Here is a 14,049-nt window from a genome sequence, read left to right as displayed (position 1 = left end):
GTTTGGAAAATAGAAGACTCAGCTTTCTGGAATTCTGAGCGGACTCCAAAAATAAGGACTTTAGGAAGAGAAATGGTGACTTTCCATGGAGTGCTCTGCCCATCGTCAGCCTTCCCACTCCAGATGCCCTTTCTGTCATCAAATCCATTCTAGACTCTTTTAAAGGTTCTTTTAATTATATTTGATTACTGAAAAGGTGCTTTAATTTCATAGAGTCCCCTTAGTACGTGTCCTCAGTAGTTTCTTGATTTAAGTTTACACTAAACTCAAAGCTTTGTAAGAATGGAAACCACCCATTCCTGAATTAGCAAGTCAGCTTTTCCCACGCAGCATGAAATTTTGGTATTGTTGGTAGGAATATGGGATTTTCTATATAATCTCAATATGGGTAAATTCAGGTTGATTTCTCAGCCATCTGACAAGGCCGTTCATCAGCACGTGATGTAGCACGAGGGGTAGAAGCTCAGTGGCTGGATGGAGTGTGTGGCACAGACCGTGCCTCCGTAGCTGGAGCAGTTGAGGTGTGACGAGGACGCACTTCACATTGAGGAGGCTTGCCAAAAAAAACCAAACCAAAACAAACAAACAAAAAAAACCAAAAAAAAACACCTGTGGTGAGGACAATGATAGACTGGCAAAACAAGTTTTTTTACGATCGCATCTTTTGCTTGGGGAGGGCCAACAGAAAGCAGGATTTGGCTGTTATAGCTGAAGTGCTATTTTTGGCCATGTGTTGTGCTTCACAGTTGGAATGCTGGTACATGGTGCCCGTGAGCTTGGGAACAAATTTCCTTAAGTGTAGCCTATGGTTTCCTCCTCGGGTTAGGTCACATGCCTTGTGTTGTGTCACTGAGTAACCTATTAATTTATTTATGTACCAGTTCCACTGTGAAAACACGGACAAAGGAAGACCTGGAAGTCTGAGTGGGATCTCAGTTGTTGATACAACAGACTCTGGGTGAACACAGGTGGAGAAAAGCACTTCTCTTTTCCTTTGCCTTCAAATTTGGCTGCCCGGTGACTTTGTTCTTCGGCAGCTCTTTATGCTGAGCTCACGATCGCCCTTTCAGTAGGACATCTCTCCTTGCATCCTTGCCTCCATGGGGAGAAGTGAGAACCATGGACTTGTTTTCTGGAGGAGTTTTATTTCAGGAAGAGAGGGTATTTTTGTTCCTTTTCTCTTTTAATTTGTTACAGATCACATTTTCTAACCACATTGTACAAAGGCTGGAGACTGACTAAAATCTTTTTAGGAAGATGACATTTGCAACCACATGGCTCCATCGTGGAGACTGAGAAAATCACTGAAAAGATCTTTGTTGATTTAGTTTGGTTCTGACTGTAACCTGGGTGATTTTTCTGAAAAGCATGACCAGAGCATGTTACAAATATTCATCTCCAATACAACAATATTAAAGACGGGAGCTTGCAAAACAGCTCTAAAAATAAATAGCAGGCAGGCTGCAGTTCGTGATAGGAATGACGGGTCTCCCATCTGTCCTCTTCAGTCCTGCCTACCATCAGCTGAGATACAATTGACACCCACAGGAGATGTTGTTGTTCTTGTTTCAGATTTTCCACTTCGTTTTCCCTATTTATGTACGTATGATGACAGGAGGGATGAGTAAGGAGGGGAAGGTTATTCCTTGGGAGTCGTGTTAGTACAGGAACGGCGATTTCAGTGGGAACATAAGTGAGATAGAGAGTGGAGCAAGGATGAGCAAATTAACACATGATGAAAAGAGTGGAATGACATTTAAAAAAAAAATTTTAGTTAATAATAATAAAGGTTGGGTTTTCCTGTTTGCTAGACTAACAGGTAAGCTCTGAAGGACTGTCTTGTTAACCTAATGGTTTATTGAGACAGGAAGACTGTCTCACTGGGCAGAACCACTGATTTTACTTCTTTGGTTGTGGTTTGGATTTTCTGGGAAGTGTCTGCATGGTTTGAACACCTCTGAGCAATACAGGCAGGCGGATGGGAGACAGGCCATCCGATGGAAGAGATCGGGGAAGGCGCTGGGAAATGAGGGCTAGTGAAGGGAGAGCACAAGACGAGTTAAAGTTAATAAGCATTTGATAAGTAAGTTGGAAGCTAGTACAATGAAAAGCTTTGCCTCTTATAAGTGACTTAAAAATATCTCTAATACCTAAAATGCTTCTTTCAGTGTTGCACTGGAGAACGATTCAGTGTTGCAATGACATTTCAGTCTATTTTTTTCTCATTGTAAAGTCCACCAAATGATAAGCAAGCTCTGGAAAGCATGAGGGACACTTATACCTTCTGGGTTTACTGATCCCCTGGCAGGCCACCCCCTGCTGTCCCCTGGCTTCAGGGTGACAGGAGGAGGTTTCTGCAGGTACATGGCAGCCAGCTGGGAGCTCAGACACCAGCACTTGGGGCAGTGCCGGGCTGAGGTTTTTTTTGGGGGTATATTGTTTGCTGCTACATTCATAGAAATAAAACCTAAAAATGAACCTTTATAGAAAAGCTCATAGCATTTCAAAACTAACTTTTCCTTTTTGGTGATTAAACTCCTCTTACATCTGCTGCTCCCTCTCTTCTTCCTGTGACCCTTCTAAAGATTTTCCTCGTCCTTAATCAATGCAAACAAAAATCATAAAAAGCCTTTTCCAGCCTCAAGTCAGCATGATGCATTAACAATCCGAGGTCTCTTAGGAAAAGCAAGCCAGAGAACGACAGGATTTTAATATGATGCTAAGATAAAATATGAGCATGGAAAATTACATCATACTTGCTTAGCCTGAGTATGATATAATACTCCTTGATGCCAAGATAGGGATTAAGCTCAAGTCTGATATCCTGCAAGAGTACTTTCCTCTGGGTGTTAAGCCCCTGTTTAAAAAAAAAAAAAAAAAGCTAAGGCCGCCTGTCTCAGCCTATGTCCTGTGACCCAAAGGGGAACCACAAAAGCTGCTTAATCTATCTCTTGCCCCAGGACGCGGCTGTGAATGCAAACCAGACGCACGACACTTTGGGTAATGCACAGAAAGTGAGCAGAGCAGCAGGAAGCCTTCGTTCTCCGTGCACACGTGTGACTTGGGACCCACTGAACCCGACATTAGATAAGAGTTAGTCACCGAAACCTGCACTTGGACAAAAAGACCTTGCCTAATACCAGCAGCTTATAGCTTATGCATCTGTCTTGCAGACCTGGCAGACCAGTGACATGCTGTCCCAGCTTCGGTGAGCCACAGAGAGGATCTGATGCACAGCCAGGCTTTGTATGCAGTGCTACCACACTTCATCACCAGCCTGCTTGTCTTCTGCTCCTTCCCTAGCTCAGCCTCACAGTCTCTCCCTTTCTTATCTGCCGCTCCACTTCAGAGCGGGGGTGACAGACCTAACAACCAGTGCCTCAGCTGTTCTCCTGTCCATTCAAGTGCCAAAAAAGCCAAATCCACCTTACAAATGTTTTTCTTCCCCAGCCCTCACTGAGCAGTAACAGCAGCAGAGATGAACATTTAATTTTAACATTATTGCGGTACTCCCCCAACACGAGCACTCCACGTGCATGCACGCTCGGTCTTATTAGTAACCTGATAATTGAGCACCTCTGAGATAGTTTTAAGTAAAACTGTATTTTGTGACTGCTTTATGTGCTCACGTAATTCATGCTAGCTGCAGAGAATGTCATTGCCTAGGTGCCTGAGTGTGCTGAATGCCCAAGACCTGCTCCTGTTGATTCAGCCCCTCTATGAGATGAAAAGTAGGTGTGTTACAGGAGCTGGCAGTGCTCTTGTTTCTGCTGTTTCTGATCTCGCTGGTTAACCATTGCCAATCACACCGGCTAAGCATTGCCAATATTAAAGTAAAATGTTTTTAAGAACAGGAGCTGATTTATTCCAGCATTTACTTACACATGCAGCATAATTCTGTGGATACTTTGAGTGCAATAAGATAACAAATATATTTCTTTTCCTGTTTTTTCCCCCTACTTGAAAATTATAGATATTGCTCAAACCCATAGCAGTGACTGAAGGAGGCAACAGCAGAAAACATTAGTTGAATACCAAGGGCAAAATTCAGTGTGTATTAAAATGTGGTTTTTCCTCTGAGTCATCTTGGAATAAGATATTTATATTAGAATTAGTACAAATGTAATTATGAAGCTGAATTTCACCTTGGAGAATAAATGGGGAAAAAAGGGGAACGGCTGATAAGGATTTTAAAACAGACATCAAATTATAACAAAAATCAAATCCTGTGTATGATCTGCAGATAATAGCTCTCTAAATTTTTTTGTAGGCTATCAGCAGGTTCCTGGGTTTTACTGCCAAATCCCTGCGAGCAGAAATGAGAATTGATTCATTGGATAACACACAGAAAATGTATTCCACATATTAAAAGAAAAACAAACAAACAAAGCCCCCATAGAGCCACTATAAATATGTATACAGATTGGATTTTTGAGGGATTTCCTGAAGAGGAAGAATCCTGATTTTTTTTTTCCTGAATATTTCATTGGAAGCACCGTTCATTCTTGTGTAGAAATGATAGGAAGTCTATCAAAGGCCCTAAGGAAGAGCGGGATATTTCCTCTCTTCCTGCATTCATATCTTATTTCCTGTAGAGAACAGGAATCTCCATTTCTGTTGTACACAAGCAGCAAACCTTAAGTGTTTTATGGTGAGTGGCTTTACTTAAAGAAATTAACGTGCGCCTTTACAGCGTTTTACATAAACTCTCGCAAACTTCGCACTCATCGCAAAGAAATGTTACTTGTCATCTTGGAACTGCTGTGATTGGTTTTGTAAGTATTTGATAATCCCAGCCTGAAAGGAGAGCGGGTGCTGCTTGTTTTCTTCCTGGAGGGCAGGAAACACATGAACACGTGTGTTTGTAGCTCCGTATGTGCTACGGCGGATTTCTGGCTTTAGTGAGAGACGAAAGTTCATAGGTAGTTTCTGTGGCTGTATTGAGAGCATTTATGTTCTAACAAATTGATTTGGGGAGATCAGTGCAAGTTCTTATGGGGAAGTTTGCAGTAAGAGTTGCTCGTGAAGTCAGATTTTTGGGGGATGAGTGGGAATTTTGCATTTGTAGAATACAAGGGCTGGCTACGGGCTTTTATCCTGCGTGAGCAAATAACACCGACAGTGTCTATCATGAGATGCGCACACACACACACACATAAGGAACCACAGAAAAATGGACAAAGAGGGACCTTGATACACAAAGCACATTTCTAACATGTTTGCTCTTTTAGACCCTGTGAATTTGTGCCTGAGAAATGGCATTTAAACATCCTGTTTTCAAGTACTCGTAGCTTTTAGCAATTCTGGAGTGGATGCATTGACCTCGCTCCTGGGTCTGCTTTGTCCCCTGGTGAAAAATGGGGAGAGGATGTAATAACATCAAGTTGACCCAAAATTGCTGAATTATTAACATTGTGTTGACCAACAGCATTGTTCAGCACATCTTTGTGGATGTTTCATAGTTTTGTTTAATGCTGAAGAAGCAGGATAAGGGTTGCCCACTATTAAACTCTATAGGGTTTTAATCTAACCCAGGGCTTCAATTCAGTTTGGTGCTTACATTTGCTTTCCTGTTCTGCTTTTTAATTTCACTTCTGATAATCCGAGCCTGTACTTAGTAAGCAGGGTCAAAAAAAAAAAGTGCCACCTTTCTTCCAATAGTGACCCAAAAGCTGCAATAACAGATTTCTGCTGTCCAATGTGCCTGGCTTAAAGGGAGCCACTCAGTGGAAATTAGATTTCAAACTAGTGATAAGATCTGCCTCTGCCTGTACCCAAGTGTCCATCACCCAGCCTTTTCAGTGCATTGATGCAACGCGCTTCCCAAGCGATAGCAAAAGCGATGAACCTCATTTTGCTTCTGCTGCCTTTAATTTTTGGAGGCTCTGTGTCTAGTGATGCACCGTGCAGAAATGGTTATTTATTTTGTGCAGGCATTTTTTAAACAGAATGTTAGTGGAAGTGTTTATACTGGTTGCAAGAGGCCTTTATGCTGTGTTTTTGTTTTGGTCAAAATGTTTAAAGTTGGATGTCGGAGGCCGGTTGCTGTTACAGATACGGGCTTTGGTTTGTTTGGTTTGGACAGAGTAGGTGGGGAGAGGATTTTGAATTTGTCTCACTCTAGATATCACTGGAGATCATGGGGTCTGCACTCCAGAAAATGCTCGTCTTGGCCACAGGAGCACCTGATTAAAACCGTATCGCTTCCAGCAGGGTCTTACTCACTTTTTCTGCAGCAGGTTCTGTTTGTCTTCTGGTCCCCGTGCAGCCCCTGGGATGTTGCTGCAGTTCTGCATGACGAACTGGCGCTCTTTGCCTTTAAAAGCCCTTCAGGATTTGTTTTCCCCCACCCTCCATTCTCCTGGCTTTTATTCCTTTAGGCTGAAAACTTTCTAAAGATTTATGGTTTTGCTGTTCGAACTGAAATCACGCTTGCTGACACATTAGGCTGGTAAAGGGCGAGGAGCCAGCGTTGGCATCACTGCGACTGAGGGCTCTGTGTGACGGCACAAGGGCGTCTCAAAGTCACCCGTGCCTGCGGGGAGCTGAAAATCCCAAAGCAGGGCACGACGTGGAGGTCTGACACCACCTCCTCTTCTCAAATGGGTTCTGTCGGGAGTATGAAGTCAAGAGCTGTGTTTGGTAAGGATTCACTGGGCACCAAATGCATCCAGCCCTATAAATGAGTAACAAGCGGAATGAGCTCAGCTGAGATGTGACGGGCTACCTTGCTGGCAGCCTGCATTTCATTTCGGTGTGTTTTGGGATAGATTTCCCATCAGATTGCATGCTGACAGGTAGATGCAGCTTAAGTGCAGGTGCTACCCCCATAGCCTGCCTTAATGATGCGTTGGGGTCACAGAGCTGAGCTGCAGGACTGCCCTGGTTTTGGCTCCAGGATCAAGTCCAGAGCCTACAAAACAGGCAGCTTGTGACACTGCGGTGACAGCGTGGACTTTGCACAAATACTAGCCCCAAGCAGGAGTTTCACAATTTCTGGCAGTATTGGAGCTCTGAGTATGTTCAGGGAGGCACGCTGGGGAAAGACCTGAGGTTTAAAGAGGAATAAGAAGTAAGAATAATTTTTTTACTCAGATTTTTAGATTTGGTACCTCCAGTGCACAAGCATGAAAGTGAAGGGACACATTTGCTCATGAAGCACTAAATTTGTGGCATTTTTTCTTTTCAGTATTTGAAGCCATAAAATTAACCTGGCTAAACTGCAGTTTCTTGCATTAAATTATTTCCCTTCAATTATTATTTTTTTAAAGCAAAGATTGTGTCAGAATGAGTAAAAAGCTGCTGGTTTAACCAGGGGTTTAGGAAACAAAAAGGATGCTTTCAACTAGGTTGTCTATGTGTAAGCTGCTGCGGTTTCTGAATACGTAACAAGGTGAAAGAAACTATTCTGGCATTTATTAACAACCTGAGTTCTTCTTGTACCAGCTCTGCCCGTCCCGCCCGCTGTACAGGCTTCGACAGTGCCTCACAGAAGCTGTGCAGAAAGAGGGTGTGCTAAAATACCACCCTGTACGTCACCACGTACAGCCTTTTTCTGGTTTCTGCTGTTTGAGTCATTGCTTCTGAGCAGGGCAGCAGGAATTTGAGAGGCCAGTGCCAGGGCGATGGTGCTGGGGGTGGCAGATACGGCGTCTGGTGAGCACCAGCAGACAGAAGATGAGCTCGTATGTCAAGAGACTTTGTAATCTTAGGAATTAACAACCTGAATGTCTACCAGTGTGTTTCACAGAGGCTTTTAATTTGAGCAAATTTGGTTTTCTGAGATTATATCTTCTGCCATCTCTAAAACACAGGCTGCCGCTACCGAGACTTGAAGTCCGTGCTCCAAAACGCTTCAAAGAGATTGTAATTCTTCAGTCTGTCGCCCCTTGTTCATTGTGGCAGAAGACGTTTCCAAAAGTAGATCTGCTTTTAAATTAGCCTGAATCTAATGCCCATCATGAAAACTCATGGGCCATTTGCTTTGGCAGTGCAATCTTACGAACAAAACCAAGCATCTTAGGAGGGAATGTCAGCCAGCCCTAGCAAGTGGCACCTCTAGCGTCTAAGCAGCAATGCCTGTAATCAAATATTCTTCCTTGCCAGTCCTATCTGCAGGAAACCTATTGATTAAAACCTTGTCTTCAGTTTATTTCCTGCATCACCATGTTCAAGTGCGTTTGATCTATTTTGTTTTTGAATCAGTAAGCAATATTTCTGTGTGTGTGCAAGATGTTGTGCTTGCTTTGATCCCAGAGAGATTGTTTTGGCATTGCATGAGCTATTTTTATTTTGCTTTGTGAGTGAATTTTATGAGTGTCGCAGTGTTAGAGATCTGCCTAAATGGTCACGTAACGAGACATGCAAGAGACAAGAAGCTGGAGATGACAAATGCTGCTTCAAAATACCAAGCAGGAATTTTGAGATGAACCATTCCCTGGAAGAACTTCATGGGACTATTTATTTTCACAATTGCAAAGACCAAAGAAACTGGTGGAGCAGCCTGTAGAGCTTCTATTTGTTTTTATGTAGTTGAGAGTTTGCTGCAAGCAAGTTTTTTGCCTTTTTTCAGTTTAAAAATCTGAGTTAAATCAGAAGGACTTCTAAGGTGGTGATCTTAGAGGAGTCAGGTTATAAATCAGTGAAAGCAAAGGAAGGGAGGCTAGGTGGAGACAAGCCATACATACTATGTGGCATGTATTTCAAAGGGCATCCCCAGTTAACATACGTATGAGTTAAAAGCTGTGTGCTGCCTTCAGCAGGCCATGCGTGTTCATTCTCTTACTTCTATAATAAATCCAGGTACAAACTGTTTCAGCTGCGTATGATGCACACAGCATTTCCATGTTGTGAGCTTGGTGGCATTGATTACATCCAAGTGCTGGCAGTTTGGAAAGAAACAAATTCCATCACTAAGTCACCCAGGAAAAGTTAAAGTCTTTAAAGCCTCAGATAGAAAGGATGTGTAAGCATGTATTTTAAATGTTCTGCTGTATCAGAGTGGATGTGAGTGTGTGGCTCAATCTTTTCTTGAGTAATTATGCGCAAGTCCTGAATATTGCACACCAGGTTGTGCTGTGAACAATTGGGAGGTTTGGGCAGGCAGAGCATCCTTTACGCTGCCTCTCCTCAGCAGTGCTACCCCACTGAGCAGAGAAAATAAGAGCCAGACGTGCTGAAGGGGACAAGTCGCCGTGTGGGTTTTCTTTTAGCCTTTCTGTATTTAAAGGACTTTATGGGATGACATTATTTTAAACTGTCTGCACGGTGGCATGTGGCAATGCAAGATGAATGCCACAGATGAAAAAGAAAAGGAAAAAAAAAGGAGGTGGAAGACTTGTTTCCAAAGCGATCCATTCCAGCAATTTAGGGGAAAGCTTGATATCATGTTCTTGAAATTGTAGCAGCTCCTTAATTTGGAAAGAAACAATATTCCCTCATGCAGTTTATATGTTACTGAAGTGGGAAGAAGTGCTAAAAACCAGAGTCAGCTGCAATAGGTGCACGTCTCTGCAGGTGTTGCATAGTTCGATGCTGCGTGCGCGGGGCCAGGCGCTGCGGCAAGCCTGGGGTGGCAGCACGGCTGCCGAGAGTTATCGGGATTTGTTGGTACAAATGAGAGAAGAAATTGGCTTATAAGGAGCCAACAAGTTTGCAAATGAGATCCATGTGTACATACGCATCCCCCCGCCTCTTACTCTATATACGTTGCTTTTGCCAGCTCGTATGCTACAGCCACGGTGTCTAAAAATAACTGTTGAAAATCAGAGATCGGGGTTTTTTGTCATGCTGGGGCTCCTGGGTCCGGAGCAGAGCAAGGAGAGCAGTTCTCCGTCATAACACGGGGGAAAAAAACAGTCTATTGTAATAGAAAACCATATGGGACTGTACAGAGGAAACAATGCTCTTCTTCATTGGCTTTATATAGAAATGTTTTTTGGTTTTAACTGCATGCCTTTGTGTCAGACCAGTTAATTGGACTGGTTTATGCTGGACGGATCATTACAGCAGTGAGAAGCGTCTCTGCCTTAGCCTTTGTCCTTCCCCAGGGACAGGTTTATTTGGTGGCAGCGGGTGACAGTGGCACCAGTTTCCAGCATTACCAGATTAATTAGGCTGAGAGAGAGCATGGAGGTAGTTCTGCGTTAATCACTGAAATATTTCCCCACACGCTTTTTGGGGGAAAAAAAATACCCCTTCCATATTGCTTATAATATAAACAAGAAAAATTCTGAACTCCCCCAAGCCTTTCCTTCAGTAAAGGGAAGAGAAAGCTGTTATTGGAAAATATACAGCCCTGTGTGCATTTCCAGGTGCCAGCTGTTTTCCAGTGCTCTTGTTGGATAACCCCGATGTTTCAGCAGCTCGCCCAGGGCCTTTGAAGGCACCGTGCTGGTCTGCAGCACAACAAGCCCACTCAGCCCTGCTGCTCACATATTTCCATCCTGCCCTTGGTTTTGGTTCATTGCAGTGCTGGTTTGGGACAAGTGATTCCCCAAATGATTCCTTGTTAATTGTTGTAATGTTTCATAATTAGCCCTCCTACGTTGCTTATCTGGCAGTGTTTATTGCCACTGAGCAAGAGATGGCTGTGGCCACATCAGGCTGACGGTCAACGTTGTACGGAGGCACAGATTTGTGAACATCCTCAGGCTGGCATGCTTGGGCTCCTGGTACCCCACTTGCAACCTACTAGACAGAGACCACAGACTGGATTAATTGCACGTAGGAGCAAAACATTGGCAGAAGAGCATGCAATCACGGTTAAAGATGTCATCCCAAAATATTTAGGGGAAAAGAGGGAGCTTTTGGTGGAAGCAAGCTGAGAGAAAACAAATGATGCTACGTGAGCTTTGCTCTTTTGCTTCAGGTCGGTGTCATGAGGCCACACAGCTCTTATATTTTGGTTAGAGGTCTGGTGGGAAGGGTTTCAATGCGATGTATACAAAGCTGCTGATTTGTTATGGTTCAAGGTTTTACTGAAGCAGTTGTGTATGAACCCTGTTTCCTTGTTTCTTCTTACATAGCAGCTAAAACCAAGCCATGACTTGGTCACTGCTGGTATTGCAAGGTTTTGGGTGACTAGTATGTGCAGAAGCACCATAATACAACTCAATGTAAAAATTTAAACCAAGGAATCACAAGCAAAGATAGCCCTTAAGTATGAATTTCTGCTTTCTGGCTTGGTGTGTAACTTACCTGTGCCAAAGCACGCGTGGTGTGGAGAAACGTGGGCTGGTGACCCTCCTTCGCACGTCTTCTTCATCACTGTCAATTGAGAGAAATCTCTCACGTCGTGGTTGAGAGGACTGCGATGTTGAGGCCCCTCTGGGGAAGCGTTAGTTCTCTTTCTAGGAGATTTGTAGTGCCTGGAAAGCTTGGGATATTCAGCACCATTCACAGATCTACTGTGTGGGTTTCAGACTCCCACTGGCACCAGGCGGTGCCTGCCCCGACACACGCTTCCACCCTGCTGGATGGTTGCTGTGCAGTATTCCCCCTCCTCTTCCCTTCTCCCCAAATAAATCTGCGGTCATCTTGGTGAAGTTAAATACACGTTTTGTTTTTATTTCCTTTCTCCATTGGTGATGGGATTTATTGCGTGATCTCATGCATCATCCACTTGAATGCACCAGAGTAAGCCAAGCTAAAGTCCAGGGCACATCTCATGGTTCGGCTGAGCAGAACAGTGCAGGGATCACAGCAAACACCCGACGGCTTCAGGACCAGTAGTGTATGCAACATAAACTAGAATAGTAGACAAAAGCTTTGGCGAGGGCGAAATACGAACATTGTACGTGGTTGCTTAAGAAGTGAAACACGTTTCAGTGCAGAGCATGAATCATTTCCAATCGCCCTTTTCTTTTTTTCTTTCAGGCTGTGACCGTGCGAAACTCCATGGCTAAATCATTATACAGTGCCCTCTTCGACTGGATAGTTTTCAGGATTAACCATGCACTCCTGAACTCGAAGGACATGGAGGAAAGCACCAAGGTAACGTCTTGCCAGCTATTTTGGCTATGCACTTCAGTTTTAAAATAGGTAACTACGGGATAAAACATTACACAAGCTGCTAATGGCAAATTGCTTAACGTAAAGTTAACTTTTCCTCGTGGAACATTGCTGTTAATATTTCGGACCGAGTATATAGTTATTTTAAGTGGTGTTTGCTGAGCCAGGAACAGAGAAGCGCCTCGAATAATATATCCTCAAAGCAGCTGGGAAAAAGGGTTTGGTTTAGTCACAAAAGCCTAGTCCCCCACCCCCTCCAGGAGCAATGCCAAGTCCTTCTTCCTCCTCATGTAAGTCTATAGGACCCTATGTAATTGAGGGAAAAACTGGAAATCTTGCTAACGCGAGGTGTTTTGATGAGGTTGTTCAATAAGAATAATCCGAAAAAGTGAAAAACCTGCCGCATTGGGAGATAGCAAGGTAGGAGACCTCTCTGACTTGCAGAAGAGCAAAGTTAGGAAAAAGCTCTATGACGGGAAGAGTGAAGTCAGCACGGTGCCTAACCAATTTCCCAAAGAATTTATGGAAGGGATTACAGGACGTTTCCTGCGATAGCAGGGGCTGGACACGGTGACCCAGGACATCCTCTCTGCTCCAGTGTTCCCGAACCTGTCCCACGTTCATCCACGCTCGGAGCAGGGGCTGACCCTTGAGAAGCTCTCTGAGCATGTACATGTATATATGTGGACACGCACTCACGCGCTTGCAGCTCGCCAGCTACCCTTGGCTTGGAAATTTTGGGCGCAGGCCAGCACTGTGTTTTTTGTGGTTTTTTTTTTTTTTTTTTTCTGGGTCATACATCCAGGCTGAAGCTGCCAAGAGGATTGTTTCGCTGAGTGCTAACGTGTTTGAATCATGCTGGAGGACTGAGCGAAGTCGCAGCGGCTTGCAGTGTAGCCAATCCTTCATTTAACTGCACAGAAATGCTTGTGGTGATTAGAGGAGAGTAATTATAGGCCGCAAATAAATGTGTTTTTATAAAGTTTGTTTTTAATATACGGCGGTGACACTACTGACGAGAAGTTTTTTAAAACTGTTGATATCCAGTGAATCTTCAGCCTGCACGTGCTTCTTCTCCTGTTTAACGTTTTACAGAAAACACTGTGTTCTTCCCTGATTTTTTTCAAGTCATCAAAAGTTTTGTCTGGGCCATCAGGAAAAAAGACAGTTGTGTATTTGGTGAAACACGAAAGGTAGATTCCTTTGGCAAGGAGATGCATCTCGGATACTGATTGTTTTGTTTAATGATCCAATATTGGTGATTTTCTTTTTCAGATAGTATGTGTTCCATAATATTTACGTACAAAATCAGACTGGGACATTACCATTTGCTTGCAATCAGCCTGTTGCAGCAGGGCAGAACTGTAGATGCTTACAGGCCATTAGACTTTGGGTCTCAAACTCAGTATAACATCACTTCTAGCAAGCTGCTAAAGGTGCCCACGGCTCTGCTGAGATGCACAACTGTTCCTTAACACTGTCTCACTCCTCTGTCCCGCAGGAACCAAGCTGACGGTGCTTTCTGTTTTTTTCCCACCACTTCACAGTTCACATGTGGTCCTGGGGCTTGTCAACATGAACAAGTAGCTGGGAGGTGGGCTGGGAGCAGGGGCATCTCCAGACCATGGGAAGAGCTCCTCTCCGTGAAGGCAAGAAGCCAGCACTTGGATTGCAACGTTTACAGCTTTGAATGCTGGCATCTGCCAGCACCCCAAACAAATACACATTTAGTCCCTGCTTTCTAAAAGAAAAGTGTAGCCTTGCACCCTTCCACAAAAGGTTGCTGACTCCAAATTTTGCAGGGAATTGTGTGCAACTCAGTCTGCAGCAAGTGCGCTGGGTAACCCTAACCCTAACCATGCTTGTCACCAGTGTTAGTTTGGCTTTTAAGACGTTCTTTCTAATAATCCTGCGGTTTTTGAAGGTTTTGAAAGTTGTCAAATGATGTTTTTTTTGGCAGAGGTCTGTCTTGTGTGGCAGGCATGTTTTGCATAGGTAAAATAAGACTCTAAACCATCTGAACTCAGAGTGTATGTG

At 43.8% G+C, this 14,049-nt stretch overlaps 1 protein-coding gene across 15 annotated transcripts in view; it reads left to right on the top strand.

The window, feature by feature from the left end:
• MYO9A (myosin IXA) overlaps nt 1-14,049 on the top strand; it is a 188,244-nt gene that overhangs the window by 97,000 nt on the left and 77,195 nt on the right. For all 15 annotated transcript variants that reach the window (XM_083850482.1, XM_083850479.1, XM_083850489.1 and 12 more), the window contains one exon: nt 11,878-11,994. In XM_083850482.1, coding sequence (XP_083706608.1) covers nt 11,878-11,994 — 117 coding nt within the window. The remainder of the gene's footprint in view (nt 1-11,877; nt 11,995-14,049) is intronic.

This window comes from Anser anser, assembly GCF_964211835.1.
Source record: "Anser anser genome assembly, chromosome: 10".
Lineage (NCBI taxonomy): Eukaryota > Metazoa > Chordata > Aves > Anseriformes > Anatidae > Anser > Anser anser.
The sequence above is the reverse complement of the archived record's forward strand: the minus strand, read 5'-3'. Positions and strand labels throughout refer to the sequence as shown.